This window comes from Bacillus rossius, chromosome 6, assembly GCF_032445375.1.
Source record: "Bacillus rossius redtenbacheri isolate Brsri chromosome 6, Brsri_v3, whole genome shotgun sequence".
NCBI classification, from domain to species: Eukaryota; Metazoa; Arthropoda; class Insecta; order Phasmatodea; family Bacillidae; genus Bacillus; species Bacillus rossius.
This window is the reverse complement of record NC_086334.1, coordinates 76,836,206-76,861,407: the sequence shown is the minus strand read 5'-3', so window position 1 is coordinate 76,861,407 and position 25,202 is coordinate 76,836,206. Positions and strand designations below refer to the sequence as shown.

The window sequence follows — 25,202 nt, the reverse complement described above, 5'->3', positions numbered from 1 at the left end:
GCTACTAAATACTTGTAAGATGAGTAAACAATAGGGATGACTACATAAACAGAACCATAAAAATTTAACTATGCATTTAATGAAATGAAATCAATGTATAGTATTACGTAAAATTTCTTATTTCCAAAGCAGACTGGTAAAAAACTAATAGTAATAATAAAATACTTTTACAAATGAAATAAGTCCTGGTGGCAGGGTGTTATTGAGATGTTCTACCCTTGATGTCCTTCATAGAATAATAGTTTTTTCTTAACTCAAAAGTCAAAGAAAATTTGTCTATAATCTCACTTTTGGAAATGGATTTAAAGAAGTAATTTTCGGAATAGGAGACGAGAATGTCGGAAAGATGCTGCTTCTTGGCCTGTTTTTAACAATCCTTACTCTGCTGAGCAACTAGTTCCTGGCAATGATAGAACATGTTACAAACACTGATAAGGCCTAATAAACCCTTTCTTGACCCACTGATCTAGAAACTTTCATTTGGCCATTTTGGGGTCTTTAACTGGACCATCATATTTGTCGTCAAAAGAATCTTGGATGCAGACTTCATCATTATTTTAATAGGACTCTCATCACTAAAGCTCAGCACTTCTGCCAAATCAATACTTGGATAGCTTACATTGTACAACTGAAAAAAACACATTACTTCTTCACAAAGTTCTTCACTATCAATTCCGTAGATAGCACACAAGCCACATACAAGAATTGGGTTTAAGAGTACAAACCATATGTTCAGAAACAAGGAGTAAAATCCCCAGGATTCAAATAACTTTCAGGAAACAAATCATGCAGCTGAAGAATTAGATAATCAAGTAACCGAAAGAACACTTCTACTCTGATATTTGCCTTTGGGTCCGGTTCGATTAGTGCCTCGTCAATAGAAAGTTTGTCCATGAACCTTTTTACTTTTGCAAATTCTTTGGCTGGACGTTTGGTGTAGAATTTGTTCAACTGTGAACCGACTGAAGCAATCTGCTATTTTATTTCATGCTTCATCGTTCCTCATGAATTTCAGTTTTGATATGGTCTCAGAAACAACAGTTAGAACAATTCCATAGTCAAGTTTTTTTTTAATGTAAATAAAAAATCACTGGTGACAAGACTTGAAAAGTTCTGAAGCCATTGGCATAGTTCAGTGTCATAATTGGATATTGCTTTTAGGAGTCCCTTAGCTGATGTCCTCGAATCTGTTTGATTTTTTTCTTCGGATATCCTGTAATGATTCTATCAGCACATCAGAGCAAGTAATAACTGTGCTGAGAGCATGATGTTTCCCCGTTCATAAAGTCATGTTGACTCTCTTCAGTTTCTTTCCTCTAGCTTGATGTGTCTATCTCCCCTGTAGTCTGTACATCTCCTATAGCCTGTAGTGCCTCATATGTAATTCTATTTGTTGGTGAAGAAAATGTCAAACAGTGTAAGCAAAAGACAGAATCACTATGTTTACTGTAAACAAGCCATTTCTGTTCTTTTGTGGTTCCATTTGGTAGAAGTATTTTTTTTTTAACTTTTGGATTGAATTTCCTCCACACGAAGTTGGAAAATCAAGAAGGTTTAGATTTTGGGATTTTCATTTAAACCCTTCATTAATAATTTCGGGTGAAAAAATTTTGTTTGCATGGTAAGCTGAATATGCTGAAGTTTTTGCATAAAGGGAAGGTTCAGTCACTGTGTCCTCTTCAGGACAGAAAAACGTAGTCGGACGACCAAGTCGTGGTCAACTTCGTATCTGTTCTCCTTGGCACGGCCTGGCCACTGAACGAAGCTTACGGCTGCTTGCGAACCAAACTGCACTAGTACTAAACACAACCCCTTTTATAATTGTTACCAGGGGGTTTCCTGTATAATTTAATATTTATATTATTATCATTATTTCTCATTTATCCTGGGTACAAAATAAATTCAATTATTACAATGCCCAACCTTAAATTTTAATAGATGTAAATAAAATTCTTGAAAATAAATGCATACAAATGGAACATCTTGATTTAAATACTCCCTTGATATTTAATACACGCAATTTATCTATACGTCATCTATCTTATGGGAGAAATGTGATTGTTCGGGCCGCATTCTCACTACAGAAATTTTAAATGACAAATACACAGGGTGTCTACCCATGTTGGGTCACGGAATTCCTGTACAATTCCCGTACATTCCCATACACTAATAAAAAAGTTCATGTACATTTACAGCTTACACTATCACTAATTAGAATAATAGAAATGTTAAAAAAAATGTTCACAAAAAATATTTTTACCAAAAACTTGTATTTCAAGAAAATTTGTCACAGAAAAGTTAGGCCTACCTTTATGTTGATAAAATTTAGCTCATTCTAGGTTACTTTGCACTGCAGCCAAACTTTGCTACATGGCAACTGTCAAATTTTTAACTTTTATCTGTACCAGTTTTGTTTTTATTATTTTTGTTTCCCATGTCTGTATTTTTGGTATATTTAAGTTATTCTGTTTGTGTATTAACTTATATTTGTTGACGTGTCCTATACCATTTGTACAAATGTCTGAATGGTCAAATGGATGAAAATAAACTACAAGCATCCAAAAAAATCGTGGCAGCAGCGCTGTTTTAGAAAGATGCATGTGACTCGCATGACCTTGCGCGTGATATGCCACTTGCCAAATGCCAATTTTGCCAACCAAGTTCCTGTCCCACAGAGTACAATACACCCGCCCCTCGAAGTAACATGGTAATCCATCAAAAGAAAAATGGAGCACTAATCAAAACAGCGCTAATCAAATACTTTTTAACATAAAAGAGTGCATGTTAAACAAATCAATTGGTATTGCAGCCTTTGAAATATGTATGTTTACTGTACCATACTCCACATTAATCCCGTTTAAAAATTGGTTGTCTGTAAAGTCGGTTTATGGACGATAGTTTAACGTGACGACATAACAAAACATTGATGAAATGATTGCATACTTTTATGAATAAAATTGAATAATTTTTATTTTAATAATAAAGAAATGATAACTTTTCACTTCACTTTATAAACAGTCGAGTGGAAGAGAGATAGATGTGGCGCAAGCGTACAATGAGCGTAACGGGACACAGCATCACGGAACAATGTACGCAACGGGACACTTTTTCGTGCGTGCAGCTGGCGTTCGATTTATTAGACGTTGTCACGTCAAAAAGTTTTTTTTTTTCTGGAAACGTAATGCGCTGTCAACTTCAACTAGCGCAACCTAGCTTAAACATGGCTGTATAAACATGCTCCACGGATATATTAACGTAATTTTATTGCTTGTAAAACTTTTAACTAGACATAAGAAAACAGGCATCAAAAAATTTAATAACTATTACGGAAAAGAAAAAACTAAGGTTTTTTTCTAATTCGTTGTTTTATTAAAATTATACAAGTGCCGAGATTTATTATGTTGCATTGTGTTTGATACAAGAGTGCCGTTGCCTTTATGCACGCGTGTAAATTAAAAATTTTTGTGGACGAAAAAGAGCGCTACTTCAAAAAGAGCCCTAATTATTTGGCGCTAATCGAGCAGCGTTACTTCGAGGGGTGGATGTATACTCACACAGAGCAAGACTGGCTTGCAGCTGTCGCCGGCCGGCGCAATTAACTTTGTCATACGTGCTTAATTTTTATACACACGTGATAATGGTCGCTTGTATACAAAAATAATACGACACGGCATATAATATGATTTTTGATTCGTGACCACTGAAATCAGCATAAAATTCTTGCATTATACGCCGGCAAATACGATATATTTTGCAAGTATGTTGTCTACTTTCTTCCGATGTTCACGAAAACAATTTTTTAATAAAAAAGATTTATCATAATAACTTCTGCACACACACAAAGAAGCATTATTATTATTACTTACCATCCGGACAAACACTATACAACACGCAAAAATAAACTGGATGAAAATTTAAGCATGAGCAGGAACAACCATTAACGAACGACCACAGTATAAAAAAAAACTGGGCGAGTCCACGCGCCTTACGCAAGTGGTTATTACGATTAGGTGGCAACTTGTGTTGGTTGATCCCATCGTCTGCATTCAGCACTCTGCAGTAAAGCACCAGTATATTGTAGAGAAGCAATAATCACACGATTCACGATTGTGTTGCAGTAAAATCTTGGTTTTTTAATATTAATATATAAATGTTGTTGACGGGCGGGGAGAAGTCAAAAGTTCCCGGACATTGGGATAAATTCCCGCACAATCCCAGTATTTTTCCCGGGCAGTATAATTCCTGTACAATTCCCGTTTTTCCCGGCCGGTAGACACTCTGAGTACAGCAAAATTACAAGTCATTGTAACTAAATTAAAAATTATAAACAATCAATGATATTTAAAAAATTGGATGGCTTTATGAATAATACTAAAATTACAAACAAAATAACTATTTCAAACAATTTTAAGACTGGGTATGTCAACTACCAGAACCGTTAGATTGCAAGCAGCCACACATTTCACTAGCAGACAGAGAAAGAAGGAAAGATGCCAGACCTATCTAAAAGGTATCTCATTTATTGAATCATAAATGATAATGAGTATGAGAATTGGACGCTAATCTAGCAGATGGCAGGAAAGCACCAGAGAAGCACAACCTTGAGTGTGAGTGTATAGGCCAGTAAAATTAGACTAAAAAAAGACAATGCTGACGAATAATTGGAGGAAAGCTGGAAACTGTTTTAATGTATTCAGCATACCTCTAGTATGATCACATTAGGTTTGCCCCAATTTCCGAGTGAAGCTTCATCCGCCATTTTGAAAAAACTGAATATTTTTGTTTGTTTTTGAGGTTTTTCTCAAATTTCTCCAAAACGAAGCGACCAATCAAAATAAAAAGTATGTAAAGATGTTAAATTTAGATAGTTGAATTTCACTTCAAATGAATACCATATATACGAAAAGGGGTATTGCGTTTTCTTTAGAAGACAATTTGAAAATTACTCATTTATTTAGATTTGTGGGAAATTCCAAATCTATCGGTTTTGCACGTTCAACATCACTGAAGTGGCTCATAATTAAACCAAAAAAATGGGGTACATCATTTATAGGATATTTATTTCAATATTTAGCAAAACCTAATTATTTTAATAACTTTTTACATTAACAGGTGTATGAGATTTTACATGTTGAGGTGTGAATGATTTTGGTTTTTTCCCACTTATAGATAATAATAATTCAGTAGAATGCTTGCATTTATTCATTGTAAATATGTAGGTTAAAATCAAGTATATGAAACATTTAATTTTATTAGATATTCATTAAGTTATGAATATGGAAACCATTTACATGTACAAGTAAGAGGTATTACAGACAGTACTCTGGCAAAGTTAATCTCTTCAATGCCGGCTGCTATTGAGATTTTTGACCAAATTGAAACATTCTGTGGAGTGTCATTTGCGACAACTGAGCAGCATGTTGATGCCAGGGCATCACGTATATTAAGAGACGACATTGATGCTACAGAAATTGCTGGACTGGTTTACCTCTCATGATCCATTCCCAGTTAAGGAAGAAGTAATGTCCATAAGTACTGGACTGACAGGAGAAGAGAAGATTAACTGCCACCTAGCTTATGAAGCCGGAAATTCCAACATTTCGAGGATGATTGGCAATAATTTTGGTATTGACAAGTTGACAAGTTTCAGCGAAAACAAAGAGTGATGCCCCTACGATGTGTTAATTCTGCTGTGAAAATTCACAAGGAAGAAGTTACAGTCAACCCTGATACGATTTTCCGCAGAATTTCATTTCATAAAAAATCAAATGAACAACTGAAAAAATACTTTCAAATTGAGCTGGCTCCGTATTAGTTGTCCTTATTTGACGAAGTTGGTATGCGTAAAACACGCAAATCAGCATTCTACGACTTGTTTACTCCTGAAAAGGATTCAATTGATATGAGTAACTCTGCTTACGTCATAGATGGAGGCTACCTCTTACACCGTGTGTTGTGGCAGGCCCGAGAACCCTTTTCGTCAATATTAAATAGTATGTTAAACATTACTTTGGACAAGGTGCAACCATTGTTTTCGATGGATATCCAGATGAAACAAGTGCGAAGGGTATAAAATCTGCGGAACGACTTCGAAGGGGCAATAAGCTGGCAGCAGCAAATGTTATGTTTGATGAGACAATGTCGGTGACACTGCCACAAGAATTATTTCTATCAAATGAACATAACAAGAACCGTCTTATCTCCATGTTGACTGAGAATTTTAAAGCAGAGCAGTTTGTTGTAAAGCAGGCGAAGGAGGATGCTGACACTCTAATTGTGACCAGTGCAATTGTCATCGCCCAGCATGCTGATTGTGTGGTTATTGTGAGGGAAGACACTGACCTGTTGGTGATTTTGACTGCATTAGCTGCAGACTCCCCCAACATATATTTATTGAAGCCAGGAAAGGGTCAACATAGCAATGCATTTTACAGTCCAAGCAATTTCAATTCATCCGAACATGCTAAGGATAATATCCTATTCCTTCATGCATTCAGTGGTTGCGACAATACATCAGCTTTTTTCAGAAAAGGAAAACTGAAATTTGTTAAGGTGCTGGAGAAAGAGTCAGTTGCAAGAAGCTGTAAGGGTATTTAACAAAGCCAAATCTACTGCACATGAGGTTGATGTGGCAGGACTGAAATTCATTGCGGCAATATACTCTGGATGTAGTGATATACCACTAGATGAAATTCGCTACGAGATGTTTCAGAAATCGCTACAAAGAAATGAATTTAACCCCGCTTCTTTGCCTCCAACTCCAGCAGCTGCTCGCCAGCATTCCTTGAGAACATATTTGCAAGTGCAACTGTGGAGCAACAACCACACCGATCCACTGCTATGGGGCTGGAAGACATCCAAACATGGTCTAGTCCCTGTTACAACAAATAGAGATGCAGCACCCAAAGAGCTCCTCAAAACTGTGTCTTGCAGGTGTGCCAAAGGCTGTGATGGAGTCTGCTCTTGCCGAAAAAGTAATTTGAAATGTACAACGATCTGCAAGAATTGCAAAGGCCTATCGTGCGCCAATTCTCCAGTAGACGACATTGTTCGACCAAACTTCGTCTGCAACGAAGAGCATATAGACCTCCAAGAAGACAAGTGTTTATAAGAATATGAGAATGAGATCTTAGAGCAGCCACCTGAATTACCTTGTTCTAAAAGAAAGAAATCATAAGTGTGTGTATTATGTACTTAAAAAGTGATTTATTAGCTCACATGTTATGTACTGTTTTGTTTGTAAAAATTGTTTGTTATAACTGTACAATATAAATGATAATGAAATGTCTCTTGATTATCATAGATGCACTGCTGAATGATTTGATTTAAGATGAGAAGGGAGATTGGTAAATCTACAGAGTTAGAGGCACCATGCATTACGAATACCTGTCTGATGTGATATTATTTTGAAAATATGTAAACATATCATTTGTGTTTTGTTTAAATCACATGTGTGGTTATGTAAGTAATAATATGTCATATATTCTCAGTGTCGAGTTAACTGGCCAGTCTTTAAATCATTATCATATGTGTTTAATGTATTCTCTGTGTTATAAATATTTAATTTTGAATCATTATTTAAAGAGAAACTGTTTAATTCTCCACGAATGCACAGTGCTAATTTATATTAACAAGTTTCTGATAATGTTGGCATGAGACTGATAAAGCCATAGTACATTATATTGAATATATTTTAAAGAACCAGCTTCCAGTTTTTTGTTTTATTATAATGTTATATTTGATAATCACTATGTTGTATTTATTTATAAAGTTACTGGTAAAACATTTTAATGCTGTTATTAATCCCTGTGTTTCTATATTTTCGGTAGTATGTATGTTACGAGTATCCAATAAATCCATCATGTATGATAATTTTTAAGTGCTAAAACTTTCAATAGATCGTATGTATCGTGTGTAAACGAATAAGTATGTATATTATTCCTTAAATTTTAGTAACGATAAAACTTTTTCGATTGTCAAAATTATTTCGGATTAGGAAACATTTATTTTATTTTTTACCTTTGTCGGCACCAGGCCTTCCATTGATTTTGATTACCTTATATTCAGTGATTAATGTATATTTATTAAGACACAAAACCATTTCTTATTCTCAATACAACAGATGAAGTAAAAGAAAAGTTTATATCACTTAAGTGGTTTAGCATGTGTGATCATTTTTAAAGTGTTTTTAATCCTATGTTGTATAAAGTTTGCGTTTCCTACTAAATAAAATTAGATGGTAAATGTAATATTGACCAAATAAATATCAGCTTATCAAAAATAATCTACTCGAAAAGAAAGATTTCTCAAAACATAACCTTTTTGCGATGGTGGCTCAAATTATTAATTTATATACACAAATGTATGTGTACTAAATAAAACCCAGTGTTCGTAAAAAGCATAATAAAATGTTCTTTAACTTTTATTTCATTACTTTTTAGGTTAGGATGGGCTATTTTGGATATATTGCTAGTAATAAAACTAAAAAATTAAATATTTAGAAAATACTTTTTAAAAGGTGGTTTTCAAAAAGTGTTAATTAAGTTACAAAATAACCCATTTCAATGTATTTTGTACTCTTTCGAATCGTAATTTAATAAGCTACATTTATCTTCGGAACAATTATTTGATTGGAAAATTCTTTTTCGGATAATTTGAGAAAAATCAGAAAAAAGTAAAAAATGTACAGTTTTTTCAACATGGCGGCCAACGCTCCACTCGTAAATCGGGGCAAACTTAGGATACTCTTACTACGAATGAACTTCGTCGATTAAAACAGATTCCAGCTTTCCTCTAATTATTCGTCACCAAAACCTTTATTTTACTGGCCTAGTATTACAACGCTGCAGAAATGGCGATATATAGTAACCTACGCCATCTTACTGGATGTTCGGCATAAGAGTTTGAAGAGAATAAAACCATCCACTTTTTCTTAGCATTGATTACATAGAAAATGCTGGCGACCAAGCAGTACTGTTAGGAGCGCGGGAGAAAAGGCCGCAACGCTCGGCTTCCTCGCTGTCATCTACCCCCGAGTGGCTCTCGGAGCCGCCCGACAGAGTGGTCCGGACACTTCGAGAGCCGGGTCGATGCGACGTGTCACAACCACTCAGCAAGTCAGGAAGACGACCAATGGGTATACAAGCAGCGACGCCGGCGAGCGCCACAGACACAGAGCGTCGAGACCGTGCTAGTGTGTGTATGGTCAGGCGCGAGGAGTGTGACCTGTGGACTGGACAGATACTTAGTGATTTGTGAACACATTAAGTGTGGTGATTTAATTAGTAATGCAAATATTAGCAGCAAATAAAACTGTATAAATCTGAGCTATCCTCACGAACCTGATCTTCTCCATCCTTAACGATACATTTGAATGAAATAAAAATTTGACATACACACGTAAAAGTTCTAATGAGCCAAATTCGGCTGCATATTATTTCCCAATTTAAAAACTTATTTCGAGTGAGACTTTTATCTTTGATGAAAAAGACTAAACAGTACAATTACACAATTATAACTTCAAATTTAAAAAAAAAATCCTTTTCACAGCTTACAGATGTAGGTAGATTTTAAAGTACCTATTTCTTCTGGAAATGTTTTCATAACTTCTATAAACTACTGGAACATTTTAAGGAATTAATGTACATAACATCTTATATGTTGCAACCAATATTTCAATATGATTGATGAAACATTTTCTTGTATTCCATGCAGCAGGTTGAATGTTTTTAATTCACTGCATCCAGCACTGAATAGCTTAGAATGAATTTCATATTATTAAAAATAATGTGGTTAGGAATTATTTTTTTTTGACATTCAAACACTATTTTTCATCCCTTGCACTAATATGTGGTTGTATAAAAATTTGCTTTGACAAAGATTGAAGAAAATATTAAGATAGTTTAAAATAAATATGAACAAATTTGATAGTAAGAAATTTATATGTAAGCCCCATTTTTTTTTACAGTAATAATTAGTTTCATCAAAAATTGTTTGAGCCAAAGATTTTACATAATGTTTAGTATTTTTACAATAAATTATAATGGATTTGATAGTATACAAACTAAAAAAAAGGGATGTTTTTTTTTTGTCTTTCAACACTTGTTATTTTCACTACTTGCAGTAATGGTTGGTTACATTAAACTTTACTTTAGACACAAGTTCTAGACAAAACAAAAATTAGAATGAATTTGATAGTGTACTTGGTACGGAAGTTTTATTTACTTTTTATTCTAACCCCCGGTATTTTCAACCCCATGCAGTAATGGGTCGTCTATCAAAAATTGTTTCCGACCATGTTTAAGATAATTTTGAGAGAATTTACAATTAATTGTTATAGATTTTATAGGTTACCTATTAGGGGGTTAATTAAATTTTTTCCCTTTAACTTCAGTTTTTTTACATCCTTTGTTGCTTGTATCAAAAACTGTTTCAGAGAAAAGTTAAAAATGATATTTATAATGTTTGCAAACCATTTAAATGGACCTGATAGAGTACTTACTAAGGGAGTTAAGAATTTTTTCATCTTTTATCCCCTGTTTATTATAATCCCTTGCAGTAATGGCTGGTAATATAAAGAATTATTTTACACAAATATTGTAGATGATATTTTCAGGCTATACAATAAATAAGAACAGAGTTGATAGTGTATATAGTATCTAAATTAGAAATAGTTTTTTTTTTAAATCCTACATCTTTTTTCAACCCCTTGTGCAACTGTTCGTCTTATCAAAAAATGTTTCGACAAAAAGTTTTGGATAAAAATTATTATTTACAAACAATTTGAACGAATTTGATGGTGTGCTTACTAAGGGAGGTATAATTTTATTTTTTTTTTGTATTTCAACCCCTATTTATTCCACCCTTTGTGCAATAGTTGTAGCAAAAATTTTTTTAGGCAAAATATTGAGATAATATTATTTATAAGTTTCACAAACAACTTTGACGGATTTAATAGTGTGCCTACTAAGGGAGTTATCAATTTTTTGTCCTTCAAATCTGGTTATTTCCACCCCTTGCTGTAATGGTTGGTTGAATAAACATATTTCATACGAAAGTTGTAGATACTATTTTAAGGTTTTAAAATATGTAAGAATGGATTTAATAGCATACATGGTATGGAAATTATGATTTTTTCAAATTCTAACTCTGTTTTATTCAACCCTTTGCAACAATGGTTCGTCTTAAAAAAATGTTTAATACAAAAGTTTTAGATAAAACTTATAAGTTTTAAAAACAATTTGAATGGATTTGATGTTGTGCCTACTAATAAAGTTATGAATTAATTTTTCCTCCAACCCCTGTTTTTTCCACACCTTTATTCAAACAAACATTTTTGGTATTACTCCTAAGAAATATAATATGTTCAAACAGATGTGATTTGTCATAATATGGGAGTAATAGCAATTATTCTATTTAAAAAAAAACCTTTCCCATTTCTATTTCTTTGTATGGATTATGCCCATTAATGAACTTGACCAAGATTTTCCATAACCATAGTTTATGTACTGATTTGGAAGTGATTAGAACAACAATACGGCAGTTATCGTGTCCATAAAATGTGATATCCCTTTCAGTGGAAAACACCCATTCTAAGTAGAATCCTTCTCCTGGGGGGAAATACCCTTTCTGAGGCTAAGCCCCAGTCAGATGTGCAGATTTACTGGACTTTAGTTCTTTGATGGTATAACTTTTCTGGTTCAACATGAGTGGCTGAAAGCACTTTCATTTCATTTGAACATGCTGAGAAACAAAACAACTAATGTAATAAAAAAAAAACAGGTTAAAAAAAACAGGTTGTTAGGTTTTTTTGCAACCATGATTCAAACACTAAAAATGCTAAACACATCATAATTAAATAACTTAAAATAAAATTAGTCACATAAAAAACTTTACATATTGAACAATGTTTTCCAACAAACAAATAATTCAGACAACAACTGTCAGCACCCTCAGTCTCAGGCCAAATAAACGTTTCAAAAACGAAATAAATTTATTTACAGACAAAAATTTAAACAAAAATTTACTTATAAATAAAATGAGTAATTATAATGTAATGCAAGCCTTGTATACTACCAGGCGTACAGCAACCATTTATATTCTTTCTTGGAAAGTACTTGTTATTAGTTTAAGTTAAATTATTAGGCCAGTCAACAAGAGGAAAAGTAAGCACTTTTTATCAGCAGACCTGAAAACTTCATATAAGGGTAATTCAATGATGCTGAATCGAATGGTGCTAATTTTTTTTGCAATCGGATGTGAAGTTTTTGGAGAAAAGGGTTAAAAATTGGTTTGAATCAGTTTTTCTCAGAATCTAGGCATTTAATCAAAAATGTTTCAAACAAAAGTTGTGGAGAATTAAAAAATACATAAAGAAGGCTCTCGGGTCAATCTTTGTATTTGCAAACATGAGCCAGAAATATTGAAGAGAAAGTAGTAAAGCATAATTGTAAAAGTGGGGCTAGTGTGCGTGCGAACGCACAAACACTAAACACAAACGAAGGGTCTTCGGCTATTCGCGGGCCTCTCCGTCTTGACTGGGGAGTGCGAGTGAGACAAGAAACAATTTGTTCTCTCTATTTTCTCAAGTGTTAGCAAGTATTTTTTGTCTTTAGTCATTGAGTGTCGAACATTCTATATATCTATATAAATCAGCATATAAGGGCGCCGTTTTTAAATTATGGCACGCCGTTTTCTTATTTATTGTCAAAAATAGTGAACCATAATGTAAGGGTTTATTACGGTGGTGTGCCATTACTATACAGTATCTATTTAAATTTACTATTACATAATTATTATTTATTTATATGATATATACATATATTGAGTTTTATTGCGGTCTGTCAAATATGTAAATAGTAAAGGTGATTGGTATATATTACTGTTTTGGAATGCCCAATACACAAATCATGTACCTAATATAAGGAACCAAACACATGTTTTAAATTATATTTTGTAGGTATAATAGCAGGAAGTTATGTGGGGTCCAGCTTTTATCAAAAGTCCAGATCTAATCGAATATTATTGTTTATGATAATTATTAAAAAAACAATTTGAACTAGAAATGTTCTCGTATATCAATGTTGCCTCGACTTCAGTTCGGTAGATTCAGATACTCGTAAAGTCTACAAGACTACTGGTTTTAACACAAGTTATGGTAAGGAAAAAAAATATTGAATATTGATGATTCTTTCCATAGCATCAATTTCTGTGGCCATCCAATATATTCAGTCAAACCGATATTCGGAAATCGTGAAGATAATCAGCTCACCTCAGTTCTAGTTTTATACACCTCAATTTACTCATAATAAGCATTATATTCTTCACAAATATCATTGCAATCATTTAATTCCATCTTGATGTCTTAATTCAGTATTACATATTCTGATTGACATGATTCCAAAAACTTTTACAACAATTCAAATCATACTAGTCAAGCAAATTTTTCTATGGCCTGAGGTCATAGTTACCATCCAGCTTAAAAAAAGGAGAAACACTTATAACTAAATATATACTAAATACAATGGTAATATTAAAACAGTTAACATGTGCATTGAGAAAAGAATATGAAATTGCATAGACAACTATGTGAATTAAAGTTAAAATAATAGTCTTTGCAGGCTGTTTGTATTACTGCTGCTATGAAATGGTCCCAAAGCTTTATAACTATGTATCACAATGTCATTGAATTAACTTATTTCAGTCTTTAACACATGTTTAAATAGTTTTATACATATAAAATTATTTGTATATTATTTTTGTTTATTCTGAGAGGTCATTACCCGCTCAATAAATAAAAAAAAAACAATGTTTCATTTTAACAGAAACTAATAGTTTCCGAAACAATTTTTCTTCAGTCAAGAGTAAAAATAATGAATTAATTTTGTGTCTGGACATAAAATTTTTGCCTCACAAAAATTTATTTGTATGTATATCAAATTGAATATATGAAATTTAAAATTTAAAAAATATTCCTATTAAATTATGTATTTTATAAAATTTTAAATTACAGATTTTTTGCCTCATAAATATTTATTTGTATACTGTATATTGAATACATGTATTATTATGCAACTGTGGAAACAGTCGACTTATCACTAAATAACTGTTAGTAGCTCAAATAACCCTATTATTGCAACCAAAGTAGTATGTTATTTTGAATAAAAAGTAAAATTTAGCTAGTGTACTGATTATAAATTTTTAAAGTGTTCATTTTTATGATAATCATGAGACAACATTTTCATGTACATTTTTCAAGTTGTTTGATAAATATACCAAACAAAATATTGCGAAGGAAAAACTGAACTATGTAATATATAAAATAACTCGTTTACAGAAGCTATAGACAAATAAACTCACTAGAATTTAACTTTCATAACCCTACATGGTAATTTGTATAGATATATATATTACATGTACACAAATCAGCAAGAAATAATTACAAAATACTTATGTGGATGTGGCAATGCAGGTTCAATGAAATGTTTCTCGCATACGAAATGACTGCTTTTTAATATAAAGTCCTTCCTCGGAATTGCTGCCTGCCACAACAATCAGCGTTGTTCATGTTTGGGTGCACTGAACACATGACACTTGTCAAATGAACTGTCGTAATTTGTTTTAAAAACCTGGAGCAACGCAGCGATTTGGCATTGTACAGCACAATTAATTAATTGAACTTGGTTAAAAAAATTAGAAGGTTCACATTACTTCAAAAACTGCCTCCAATAACCTCTCCACCATCCCGCCCCAAACAGAAAAATCAACATTACTCAAAACTTGCACACTTCAATGTTCAGTTTTATGCGCATACATAACTTTTTTAATATAAATAATAAACGTCAAAAATATAAAACAACTACCCTTCTTGACAAACGAGTACTTCTGATTTATATAAAATAATTCCTATAGTCAACACGCTAAAACCGGAGCACTGTCTTGTGGCGCCAGCGGCCGTGTCATGAACTAAATCAGTCAAGTTGATGCGTGGCAAGACAGACCAGTGTCCAGACCTGTAGTTCTAAGGCAGTGTCCACGGGGACAGCAAACACGCACAACACCACAAAAAAGCCAAACAAAAAAAAAATGTGACACTAAACAGTGTCACAACACTTTGAACTTTTTTTTCAACAAACAATTACTTTCAAATACAATTAGAGGGGGGGGGGGGGGGGGGGGGGAGGGGAATTGCATGTTCTTTTATGGAAATTCAAACTAAAATGTAAGTTATGAAGAAACAGGCACTAATTGTCAGAGCATTTCAGGTTTAGTTCTAAAAATGAATCGGTTGAAATACTTAGGAAAGTAATCTGAGTCCTTAGAGAAAAATTTTTTCTTGCCGAATGAAAAACAATTTTAGATTGGGAAGTTATGAAAAATCTCAGAAAAGAAAACTTAAATCTTAAAAACAAACGAAAAATGCTTCTTCAGTACAGATCCACATGCACAATATTATTTTGGATGATAAAATAAAAAAAAATAAAAAAACTGTTTGACATAATACTTGCTTTGAAAAGGACTGTAAATTGGACCAATGACTAATTTGATAGTAATGTTTATCACAGTTAACTTAAGAAAATGCTGGGCTTATTAAATAGCTAAAATATTAAGATATCTGCTTCCAGTTACAGACTGTCAAGTCATTTGAAAAGCACATCAAAGCAATTATAATGAGGGAGTGGTTAAAACATGCTTCAGAAAACAATAATACATTTTTCAATGTGTATACGTCACACTGGAATACCTTGGACTGCACCGTAGTGCAAGTAGTTTTGTAAAGAGATTGTTACACAACAACAAAAATCGTAATGTACAATTTCATTGTATATCTTAGTCAGCAAAGCATAAATAAAAATTATATATTTATTGTTGATGAGACATGTAAAACGAGTGGAGCTAAGGGAAAGCAGGCGTGTAGTGGGGTGCGACTGGGCTGCAGATGACGTCACAGCGGGACCTAATGGGATCGAGGCGACGTCTCTCTACTAACCTCACCCACTCAAGACAGGCCGCTCTGGACAATCATCCCAATTTTAATTAAATTTTCTTGTTGAAGTGAAAACTTCTTAAGCCGCATTGAGATTTTTGGTAGGGGCAAAACTTATGGGTTCGCGTCACCAACATGCTAGTGACGTGTTGCGCCAGACTGGCGAATCGCAGCGTCCTGTATACATGTATATGCATATATACACTAATACATTGTATATACTCGACTGTATCATGTGCGTGTTGGACTCTTTTTTGGATGGGTAAAATATAGTGAGTTCGCATCACCGACATGCTGTAGTAGCAGTAAGTGAAGTTAGTTTGACCACATGAATACATGACCTAGGTCTATCATCACTGGTAAGTCATAGCCAGGTAATGAATTTTTACGTAATTTTTACATACCTACCACTGACATCTGTTGTGACTAAAAAATGATGTAAGGATAAATTATATCATGCTGACATCGTACTGATATAAGACCAAAATCATTTTCTTACGTACATTTGACGTAGAAATGATGTCATATTACACGTTTAAAAACAAAGTTTTAGTTTTCAGTTATGTTGACAGTCCCCATGGTATGAATTGCAATGCACGCCTGGTGCGAGGCGCAAGAACAATACCTTCCGGCCAGTTGTCGAACACAGTCTGCGCTATGTCGCCCGCGGAGTCGCTCGGGCTGAACAGGAACTCCTTTGTCTTGCCGCTGACCAGTATCAACCTTAGATTGATCTGGAACAGGAACATGCCGCAATAGTAGCGCAAAGTAAGCCACACTTCACTTTACTGTAACAAATTATTGCAACACGAAAAAGGCTCGCTAAATATGTACAGAAATGAGTACTGACAACATATATATGTTGTGTTAAAATGAAAAGAACATACACATCTAGTGAAACATTATGTTAGCTAACAACTTAAAGCAATTATTATTTTAAAAATTGTAGTAGCAGACTGCAGAAGAGTTTAGCCAAATTCAACAATGATCTATAATCAACTACAACAAACTTGTTCAGTACACACACAACTAACTGAAAAATGTAAAAATGGAATAATCGTGAGGAGCAGAGTCAAAGAGCGCCAACACAAGGACACACCCGAGAGGAGAGGAGAGCCAGTTCAAGTGCCAGGAAGTATCGAGTCATAGACTTCGGGGTAAAGTGGGAAGGGAGACGGTAAAAAGTTACAGAACATACCATAAAGCCAGCCCCCCCCCACACGATACCATTACCTTGGTAATTTTCATACTTATTTAATGTTATCATGCCTGTGCTTGCGTAGTTAACAATTCAGCATGCTTCCAAGGGGTCTGGCTCTGGGTATAAATGTTTTCATGCCCGAGGTCTTAGCCAACACTGTAATAGAACGTATGCTATTTCTCTGCTACACCCACGGGCCGACGTCGTCACGATGTTGGACCCACGTGTAGCAATACAAACCAATATATAGTCCCTTTTGTGTGTAGTGGTGCCAAATGTAACTTTACGATAGTAAAACTACATTGAAATATACTTGGTAAACAAAAATAGCAATTGCAAGTTTTAAAATACGTAGTGAAACTGCACTACAATGTTAATTTTAGTCTCCACTTGAAAATACAAAAGTCTCGGTAGCGCAGTGACAGAGTGCGCAGTTGTGATACTCAAGGGGTAATAAATTGTTGATGTTAAAAACCTCGCCCCTTAAAAAAAATTTTTTACCTTTTTTTTTAAATAACAGATTACTAGATTATACGTAGTGTGCTTTAAAAATATGTATTCATACATTTTGTTCATCTTATTGCAATAATATTATTAAAATTAAATTATACGTTTGCAACGGGCTGCATGGGCGCCCGTGCACACGGCCTTCCCTCCCTCTCACTCCCTCCATCCGCCTTTGCCCCAAACCCCTTCCCTCCCCTCGCTTTCCCCTCTTGTCGTTTCTTCGGTGGTAGCTGACAACACTAGCGCCATCTTAGCTTAGTTTATTTAAGGCCTTGCGCCCCCTGACTCTTCCTGTTTCGACGCTGGGACACCGACCGTTCTACACGCCCCTTCAGGTACGGTTGACTTCAAATTGAGTGATTGCGGAAGGGACGCGGTGGCCGCTCCCGGAATGTAACGTAAATGTTATAATTCTCCTTTCTTGTTGTTTCGAAATTATTGTTTTGGCCGCCACCTTGTAAATTCCAATTAGTATTTTCTGTGGCTTTTCCTCACGTTGTCAACCGTGCCTCGCAAGATGTTTTCGTCATTTTTCTTTGTTCATTTGGTGGTGTATCCCAGCGTTGGCAGCCAAGGTGATCAGGTTTAATTTGTTTGTGTATTTACGTTCCCTGTTCGTCATAAGTATTTAAAGGGCAAAGTTAAATTTTATATATGATATACTGCATGTAAACCTTTTTTTCTAATTTCAAGTTGACATCGCGTCGTGTAATAAGGGTCTTCTGCCCCGTGTGTCTAATGGGACCGTGTATAAATCATGTATCAATAATTAATGTGTTATAAATTGAACATGTGTAATTATCTTCTGCAATTGTTGATCGCCTTGAATTTACTATTTGAATAAATTGTTTTCATAACAGTCGTTCGGGAAACGTCTCGTTTGATGGTAATTTCACTGTTGATTATTTGTTTGTTGTTAGTGCAAGGCAATCAGTTTACCACTCTGAGAAAACCCCTCCCAGAAGGGGCCTAAAGTGTTATAGAAATTATTCACTACCACGCGGGTGCACGTTCACAAGTAATTAAAAACAAAAAAAAATTAATTAAAAAACCTACATATAAAAGGAAACAAATCTCCATAAATTATTGATGAATAAACTAACACTTCATTGAAATCCACACCTGTTAGCCTAAATGAAAATGCGAGATTGTGTCCTTCACTTTAGATTTGAGTTTATTACGCGAACTATACGTTTTTCTTTATCTCATTTGGTTACAAAAATTGTTAGTTACAACTTTCTCAAAGCAAGTAGTAAAATAAGTTTATAACCAAGAAAACACATTCAATAAGTGAATGGTAGCATTTTTTACTACTACAACGAAATTAGCACAATTATTACAGTGAATTAGCTAGATGAACTGTTTGATTAATGTAATATCATAAATATAAAATAAATAAACTACATTAGAGCAAACCAAAATTCTCTTGAATCTTTTAAATTTTATAATACTAGATTTTGAAACTACCCTACCAATAAAAATTACAATCTCGTTTATTTCAAAATTGCTTTGTATTTTTTGTTAAATACTAAACACACTTAGTTATATCTTTTACAAGTGAAGTGCATAAGATAAAATATCAAAAAATCATTCTCCAGGTTATATAATTTTACAAATGAACAGCTGCAATTTTCATATTTTTTTCAGGATTTGGTTAAATTTACAGAAACATGTTTATCCTAACCTGATACGCTTGCTTTGGCCAGCAACCACATTGGCTCAATTTGTTAGCATTCTAGGTATCTTGTGTATGGAGTTACAATTGTTTCTTCTCTTCTGCTATACATGGGTAAAACAGGAGATATAGCAGAAAATGGGCAGCCTGCAGTGACAGAGAATCCACGGAAAGCAGCTATCAGAATGGCCAGACCGACCTGGAATGTGAGTCCATGCATCATGAGAAGGGAAGACAACACTGAATCACTTGCTTCTCCGAGAGTCACGACGCAGCTCAAGCTGAACAGTCACTCAAACTAGCATTAATTTAGGTCTGACTCCATTAATTTTAATCCTAAAGAGATGGTTTCCATACCAGTTAGTAGGTAAAATTTGTTAGCAACGTTCCTGTTGGCGATTGTTGAAACTGGACGAAAACAATTCAAACAGTTCAAGCTTTTGATGAAAGATGGCAGTAACATGGACACTTCTAGTGACAGAGTGGCTCGCAAGTAGAAGCGTGGTTGCACTGGCAGGTTCCCCAGGGACGCACGTGATGCTGGAGGTTCTGAGTGACACCAATGTCACCTCCCACCTCCACTTGCTGTGCCATTCTCAGCTCACATACTTTCCATCAGAGTATCTCCAACGTGATGATGAACCCAACATTTTGCAGATTTTGTAGCACATATGTGCAGTTGTGTATATACATTCTCACGGGAGTATGAGAGTCTCAGTCATTCATTTACATGATTTTAAATTTTCACCTGTTAAATAACTAGATGACAATTTTAGTGATAGCATTTCGAAATAAATTGCGTGGTTTCAACAGGAGGAAAGTTTTTACCCTTTGCTTTGCCCAATCTGAGATTTTTATTCTGTGAACATATGCAATCACAAACTGGAATTTGATGAACTGTTATTAAGAAATATGCAAAATAATTTAATTCTAGAAATGAACCCAGCACCATATCTGTCAACAGGTATCTTTAAAGCTTAAAAGGCATAAAAGGCATAAAAGGCTTAAAAGGGGTCCTGGCTTGTTCCCAGTATCGCAAGTCGAAAAGTGTTTGGTTGTTCGGGTGTCGTAGAACGCATGTAAAGGTGACTCATGGCCAATTTGTAAATTTTAATTTTGTTGTAAGGATTGAGTATGTGGTGGTCATTCCAAGTAGATTAATTTGTGATAAGATTTAACATTTTGTCTAAATTCCTATTTGGTTTTCCACCTTCAAAATTATTGTTTTGGTTTAATTGCATAGTACTTGATCTTGTTATCTGGATTCAAGATCGTTGTTACTTTATGCTATGAATAGCCTCTGCACACCGCCCTGTGAGACTGCCTCACTTTGGGCTTCTCTCTCATCTATCCCTTCAAGACTGAGTTTGTGATGATTTGGAAACACTTTTTTCACTATTTGCCTCATGGTAGTTGGCGCTCAAAGCCACGGCTAATTGAACCGTCCCTGGATAGTATTATTTGTACTGTAATATAATATTATTTTAGTGTCATTTTGTGATTGTAATTTTTTGTACTTTGTGGTTGATCTTCAACTTAAATGTCTATCTGAAGTATTTTTAGCTTGCATTCTGAGCCTTATAAAGAGAGCACTAGGTGTAATAATGTTCTATGTTCTTGTTCATATCAATTTTGCGTTGATATGAACTTAATGCCTGTTGTTTGTAAAATGAACTATAGTTTTGAATTACTATTTCCACCCCTAGCTTCCACAGAACACACCTCCGTGCTGCCTATTATAGCATTTCTTATTTGTTTCATTGCATTCCATGTGTTTTTCCGCTATGTTCTTTGGCGGTTTTTGTAATTTATTGGGAACCCCAGGAGTTTAAAAATGCTGCACTACTCTGCTTGCGGAGAAATAGCACCATGTTTGTTCACTCCACCGGCCAGGCTCAAGGCATTACGCAAGTGGAGCAGGACAGGAGTAGGAGCGTGGAGGGGGTCAATGACTGACCGACTGTCCTGACGTCATGGCGGCCATATTGGACACAATATTCCTCAAAAATTTGAACCCTGTGAGGTCTTTCAATTAAAAATGGCGATGGATCGGTCATCCACGGAAGGTACCAGATGACTGACATCCCACCACTAATGCCAAGGCAGATATTACACCAGCCAGTATGACATCATGACAGCCATCTTGAGTCTGCCATCTTGTTTACATCTGGTGAAGGTTGCCATCTCATTTTTGTCTGCTAGTGTGTGCTGCTGCCATATTAGTTTAATTTTTGTTCGCTAGAGTGCAGTAATCATTTATTGCCAGGACACCCACCACCTTGTCAGCCATCTTGCCAGCCATCTTGTACAACACAGCATGTAGCGCATATTGTTGCAAGAATCGGGACTACTTACATCAATTTCCTTTTACGTGAGATAAATTAACTCAGCAGCTGAATGGAGTTCAAGACAGCTAGAGCCAAGTAGTCTCGTAGCCACATAGTCTTGTAGTCCTGTAGTGACATAGCTTCATAGCCTCCTAGTCTAGTAGCCAAATAGTAGCAAGGCCTAAGGCATTTTGGAGCCAAAAAGACTTTTGGAGCCTAAATACTGATGGAGCCAATGACTGAGTCAAAAGACTTTGGAGCCTAAAACTGTTGGAGGCATTATATCCAATCGTAAATTGACGATCGCTTTCTACTGATTTGAATGTTTGCACATTTTGTTATGGCCTTTGGGTCTTTAAAATATTTAGTAAAATATAGTGAAACTTAATTATAATAATTACCTGGAAGTGGCTGGGATTAAAAAACGGAAACAGGCTAACAAAACTTAGTACCTCTGAGGTGACACTAAAGGCCAAACAAAGAAAAGATAATGCCTCCCTGTAAACACTGGTAACTTTATATGAATAAAAAAAAAAAATCTGCATTTTCGTCCATAGGCGTGCTTCGATTTATTTTACTTCATAAGTCTGAATTGTTACAACATGAGTTAAGTTTATGACAGAGTTAAATTTATAATATGGCCGGCCTGAAGTTAATTACACAAATGCATTAAGACATAATTAAAAATATAATGTAATACAATATGTTAACATTTATATATATATATAGAATTCACACCTACTTTTGTTTGGTATATAACTAATTATAAAAATGTGTCTGTTTTAAATTTCGCATTTATCTTGACTTGCTGACATCCTAATTCTTGCGGAAACGGCCCTTTGCTTTACGGAACAAAAAAAGTGTCCTGAGTCGTCGTGGAGAATTTGGAAGTTGAAAGTCCATAGCCGGTGAATTTGGAGTGGTTATTATAGCCATTTGGCCGCAATCTCGGCTCCGGTCCTTGGACCCTGTCCGTGAACAAGCCAAATCCAAAGGAATTAGACCTAGTCCACAGACAGTCATAAATGAGCACAAGTGGGAACTATCGGGGAAGGGAGTGGGTATTGACAACTCACCAAAAAAGGGTGTTGATCAGGAGGTGTCTCGCCGAACTCGGCGCGAAACTAGCGCGGTGAATGTGGAAGCACTCATAATTGAAAAAAGAAAATTTTAACTATAACACTAACTGACTGTTTACAAAAAGGTAATTAAAACGAGGTTTGCGAAAACATCCCTTGACGAGGCGACTACGTCTTAGTTGAAGTAGTGAAGTCGAATCTAGCTGAGGGCTGGCCGAGAACGATGCAGTCAGTCGGAAGTCGCGCCAAGAAGTCCCTGGTATGGCACCTGTGTCAATTAAATTCCGTGCTTCACCTCGCAAGGAAGAGGGGATAATTCGGCTTCAGAGCCGAAAAGTTCCGAAGACCTCTGAGGGAGGGGTTGAGGAAGACAAGCTTCGAGAGCTCGACGCTGCAGTTGGTGCCTGATCACAGCGCTGTCTACTGGGGAGTGGCCGAAACAGAGGCGAAGTCGACTCGCACATCTATAACAAGACTACTTCAAAAGCAAGGGGCTTATGGAGGAGACTGGTGGAGCACTCTGGTGGCTCAGAAAAGAACGACATGATAACGTTTGTTGCGTGGGTCGCTATAGGGCAGGTGTGTTGAGCAAAAATTCGAACACCCAGGAGAAGTAGTAGACAACGCCACCACTATAGGTCAGAGGTGGTACATTCGAACACCAGTGGCCAGTTCTTGAGACAGGCCGTCGCTAGCCGGGGTTCAGCACCGGTCAATGCTCTGGGTGGTGATTCGTGGAATAGAGGGAGGTGGCGGGGTGCTGGCTCATGAGAAATGTCTTACCTGGAGTGCCTATACGTGCTTGACAGCCCTGGAACATTAGGATGGGGCATGACTGTAAATGCTCCTCAGGTGAGCTCTGAAAAACGAGCTGCCCTGAGAAGCTGCAGGGACAAGCGGTCCTCGTCACGCCAGCAGAGGGGAATATCAGATGCGGGTCGTGCACCAAAGCAGAAAGAACACAAGGCTAGATGATGGCCTCGCAAAGGGTCGGCATAAACTCAGATACTGCGCAGGGAATGACTCGAGGAACTAGCCAAACAAAAATTATGTCGGAGTTTACAGTAAGCTGAACAAGTCTAAATTTAAGATAATTTAAAATCTAAATTTAAAAACTGTGCCGAAAATCACTATCGGTGGCACAATGTAATTTTTTTTCTTTATATGTACTTCATTTTCCTCGAATTTACTTTCAAAGGTACGTCCTTTTCGTTACATGTGTGTACATTGCATGCTAATTGTGTCTACATTGCATGGTCATTGCTTGTACATTGCGTGTCCAGTGCATACATTGCATGTACAGTGCATACATTGCATGGTCATTGTGTGTATATTGTGTGGTTATTGCGTGTACATTGCCTGTGCGGACATTGTAAGGTCATTACCTGGTCATTGCGTGTATTGCGTGTCCAGTGTGTGCATTGCATGCCCATTTATTTTGTCGAATTGCTTCTGGTTGTACTTCCTTTTTTTGAATGTTGTGTTGACTAGTGTATTAAATGTAAATGGTTCTTGTTTTGACTAACATATTATTCGACTGGTTGCGGGTATTTAAGCGAGTCCTAGGCGAGAGGACGGTGTAAGGATCACCTAGTTTGACTCGTTTGATACATAAGTCAGATAGCCTTGAGAACTCGATGGTTGCGACGACGATGGCAACGCCCTTGACGGACAGTTTACCACCAGCAGTGCAGAACCTGGCGGCAGAGACGTCGATGGCAGCTGAGATCTTGACAACGGAGAACTCGATGGCTGCGATGGCGTCGATGCAGAACTCGATGGAATGTGTGTCATCGTCAGCGTCAACATTAGAGAAGAATTCAACATTCGTGGTACCACCAGCAGAAGAGACTTTAATGCTGGTAGTGTTGACTGCAGCAGCCGACTTCCCAGCATCGGCGCCATAACTGCGACAAGATTTTCTCGAACAACAGTTATGTTCATCGACATGAGAAGAGAAAATGTTCTAAGAATCCTCCTCGCAAAATGATTGGTTGCGAGGAATGTCATAAGCAGTTTGCCAGAAAAGATAATATGAAAACGCACATGAAGACATGCAGAAAACATGCTGTATGGCAAAAAGGACGGGTTTCACTGCAACAGCGATGAATTGATGTTCATAAGAGTATGGCAGGAATTGGTACAACTACATCAACGTCAGTATCCGGTTCAGGTATGAAAGGCTCGTCTTCATCACCGCGGTACCCTTGCAGCTACTGTGATATGTTGTTCGCATTTGCTCCATGTTGCACGAAGACATGAATGTAGTAATTGTGTAAACAATCCTTTTCATACGAAGTTTCGCTGCGATGAGTGTCATGTTTGGTTTACACATATTGACAGTTTGCAACGACATGCAAAAAAAATGTAAAGGTGAAATACATGTGCGTACTGAGGAACTACCTGCCGACATTTCAACTCATCGCTT

The 25,202-nt window shown here is 35.8% G+C and overlaps 1 protein-coding gene across 4 annotated transcripts in view; it reads right to left on the bottom strand.

Annotated features, from left to right (window-relative positions):
* LOC134533318 (ubiquitin-like protein 3) overlaps positions 1 to 25,202 on the bottom strand; it is a 167,822-nt gene that overhangs the window by 14,609 nt on the left and 128,011 nt on the right. For all 4 annotated transcript variants that reach the window (XM_063370810.1, XM_063370812.1, XM_063370809.1 and 1 more), the window contains one exon: positions 16,611 to 16,719. In XM_063370810.1, the coding sequence (XP_063226880.1) occupies positions 16,611 to 16,719 (109 nt within the window). The remainder of the gene's footprint in view (positions 1 to 16,610; positions 16,720 to 25,202) is intronic.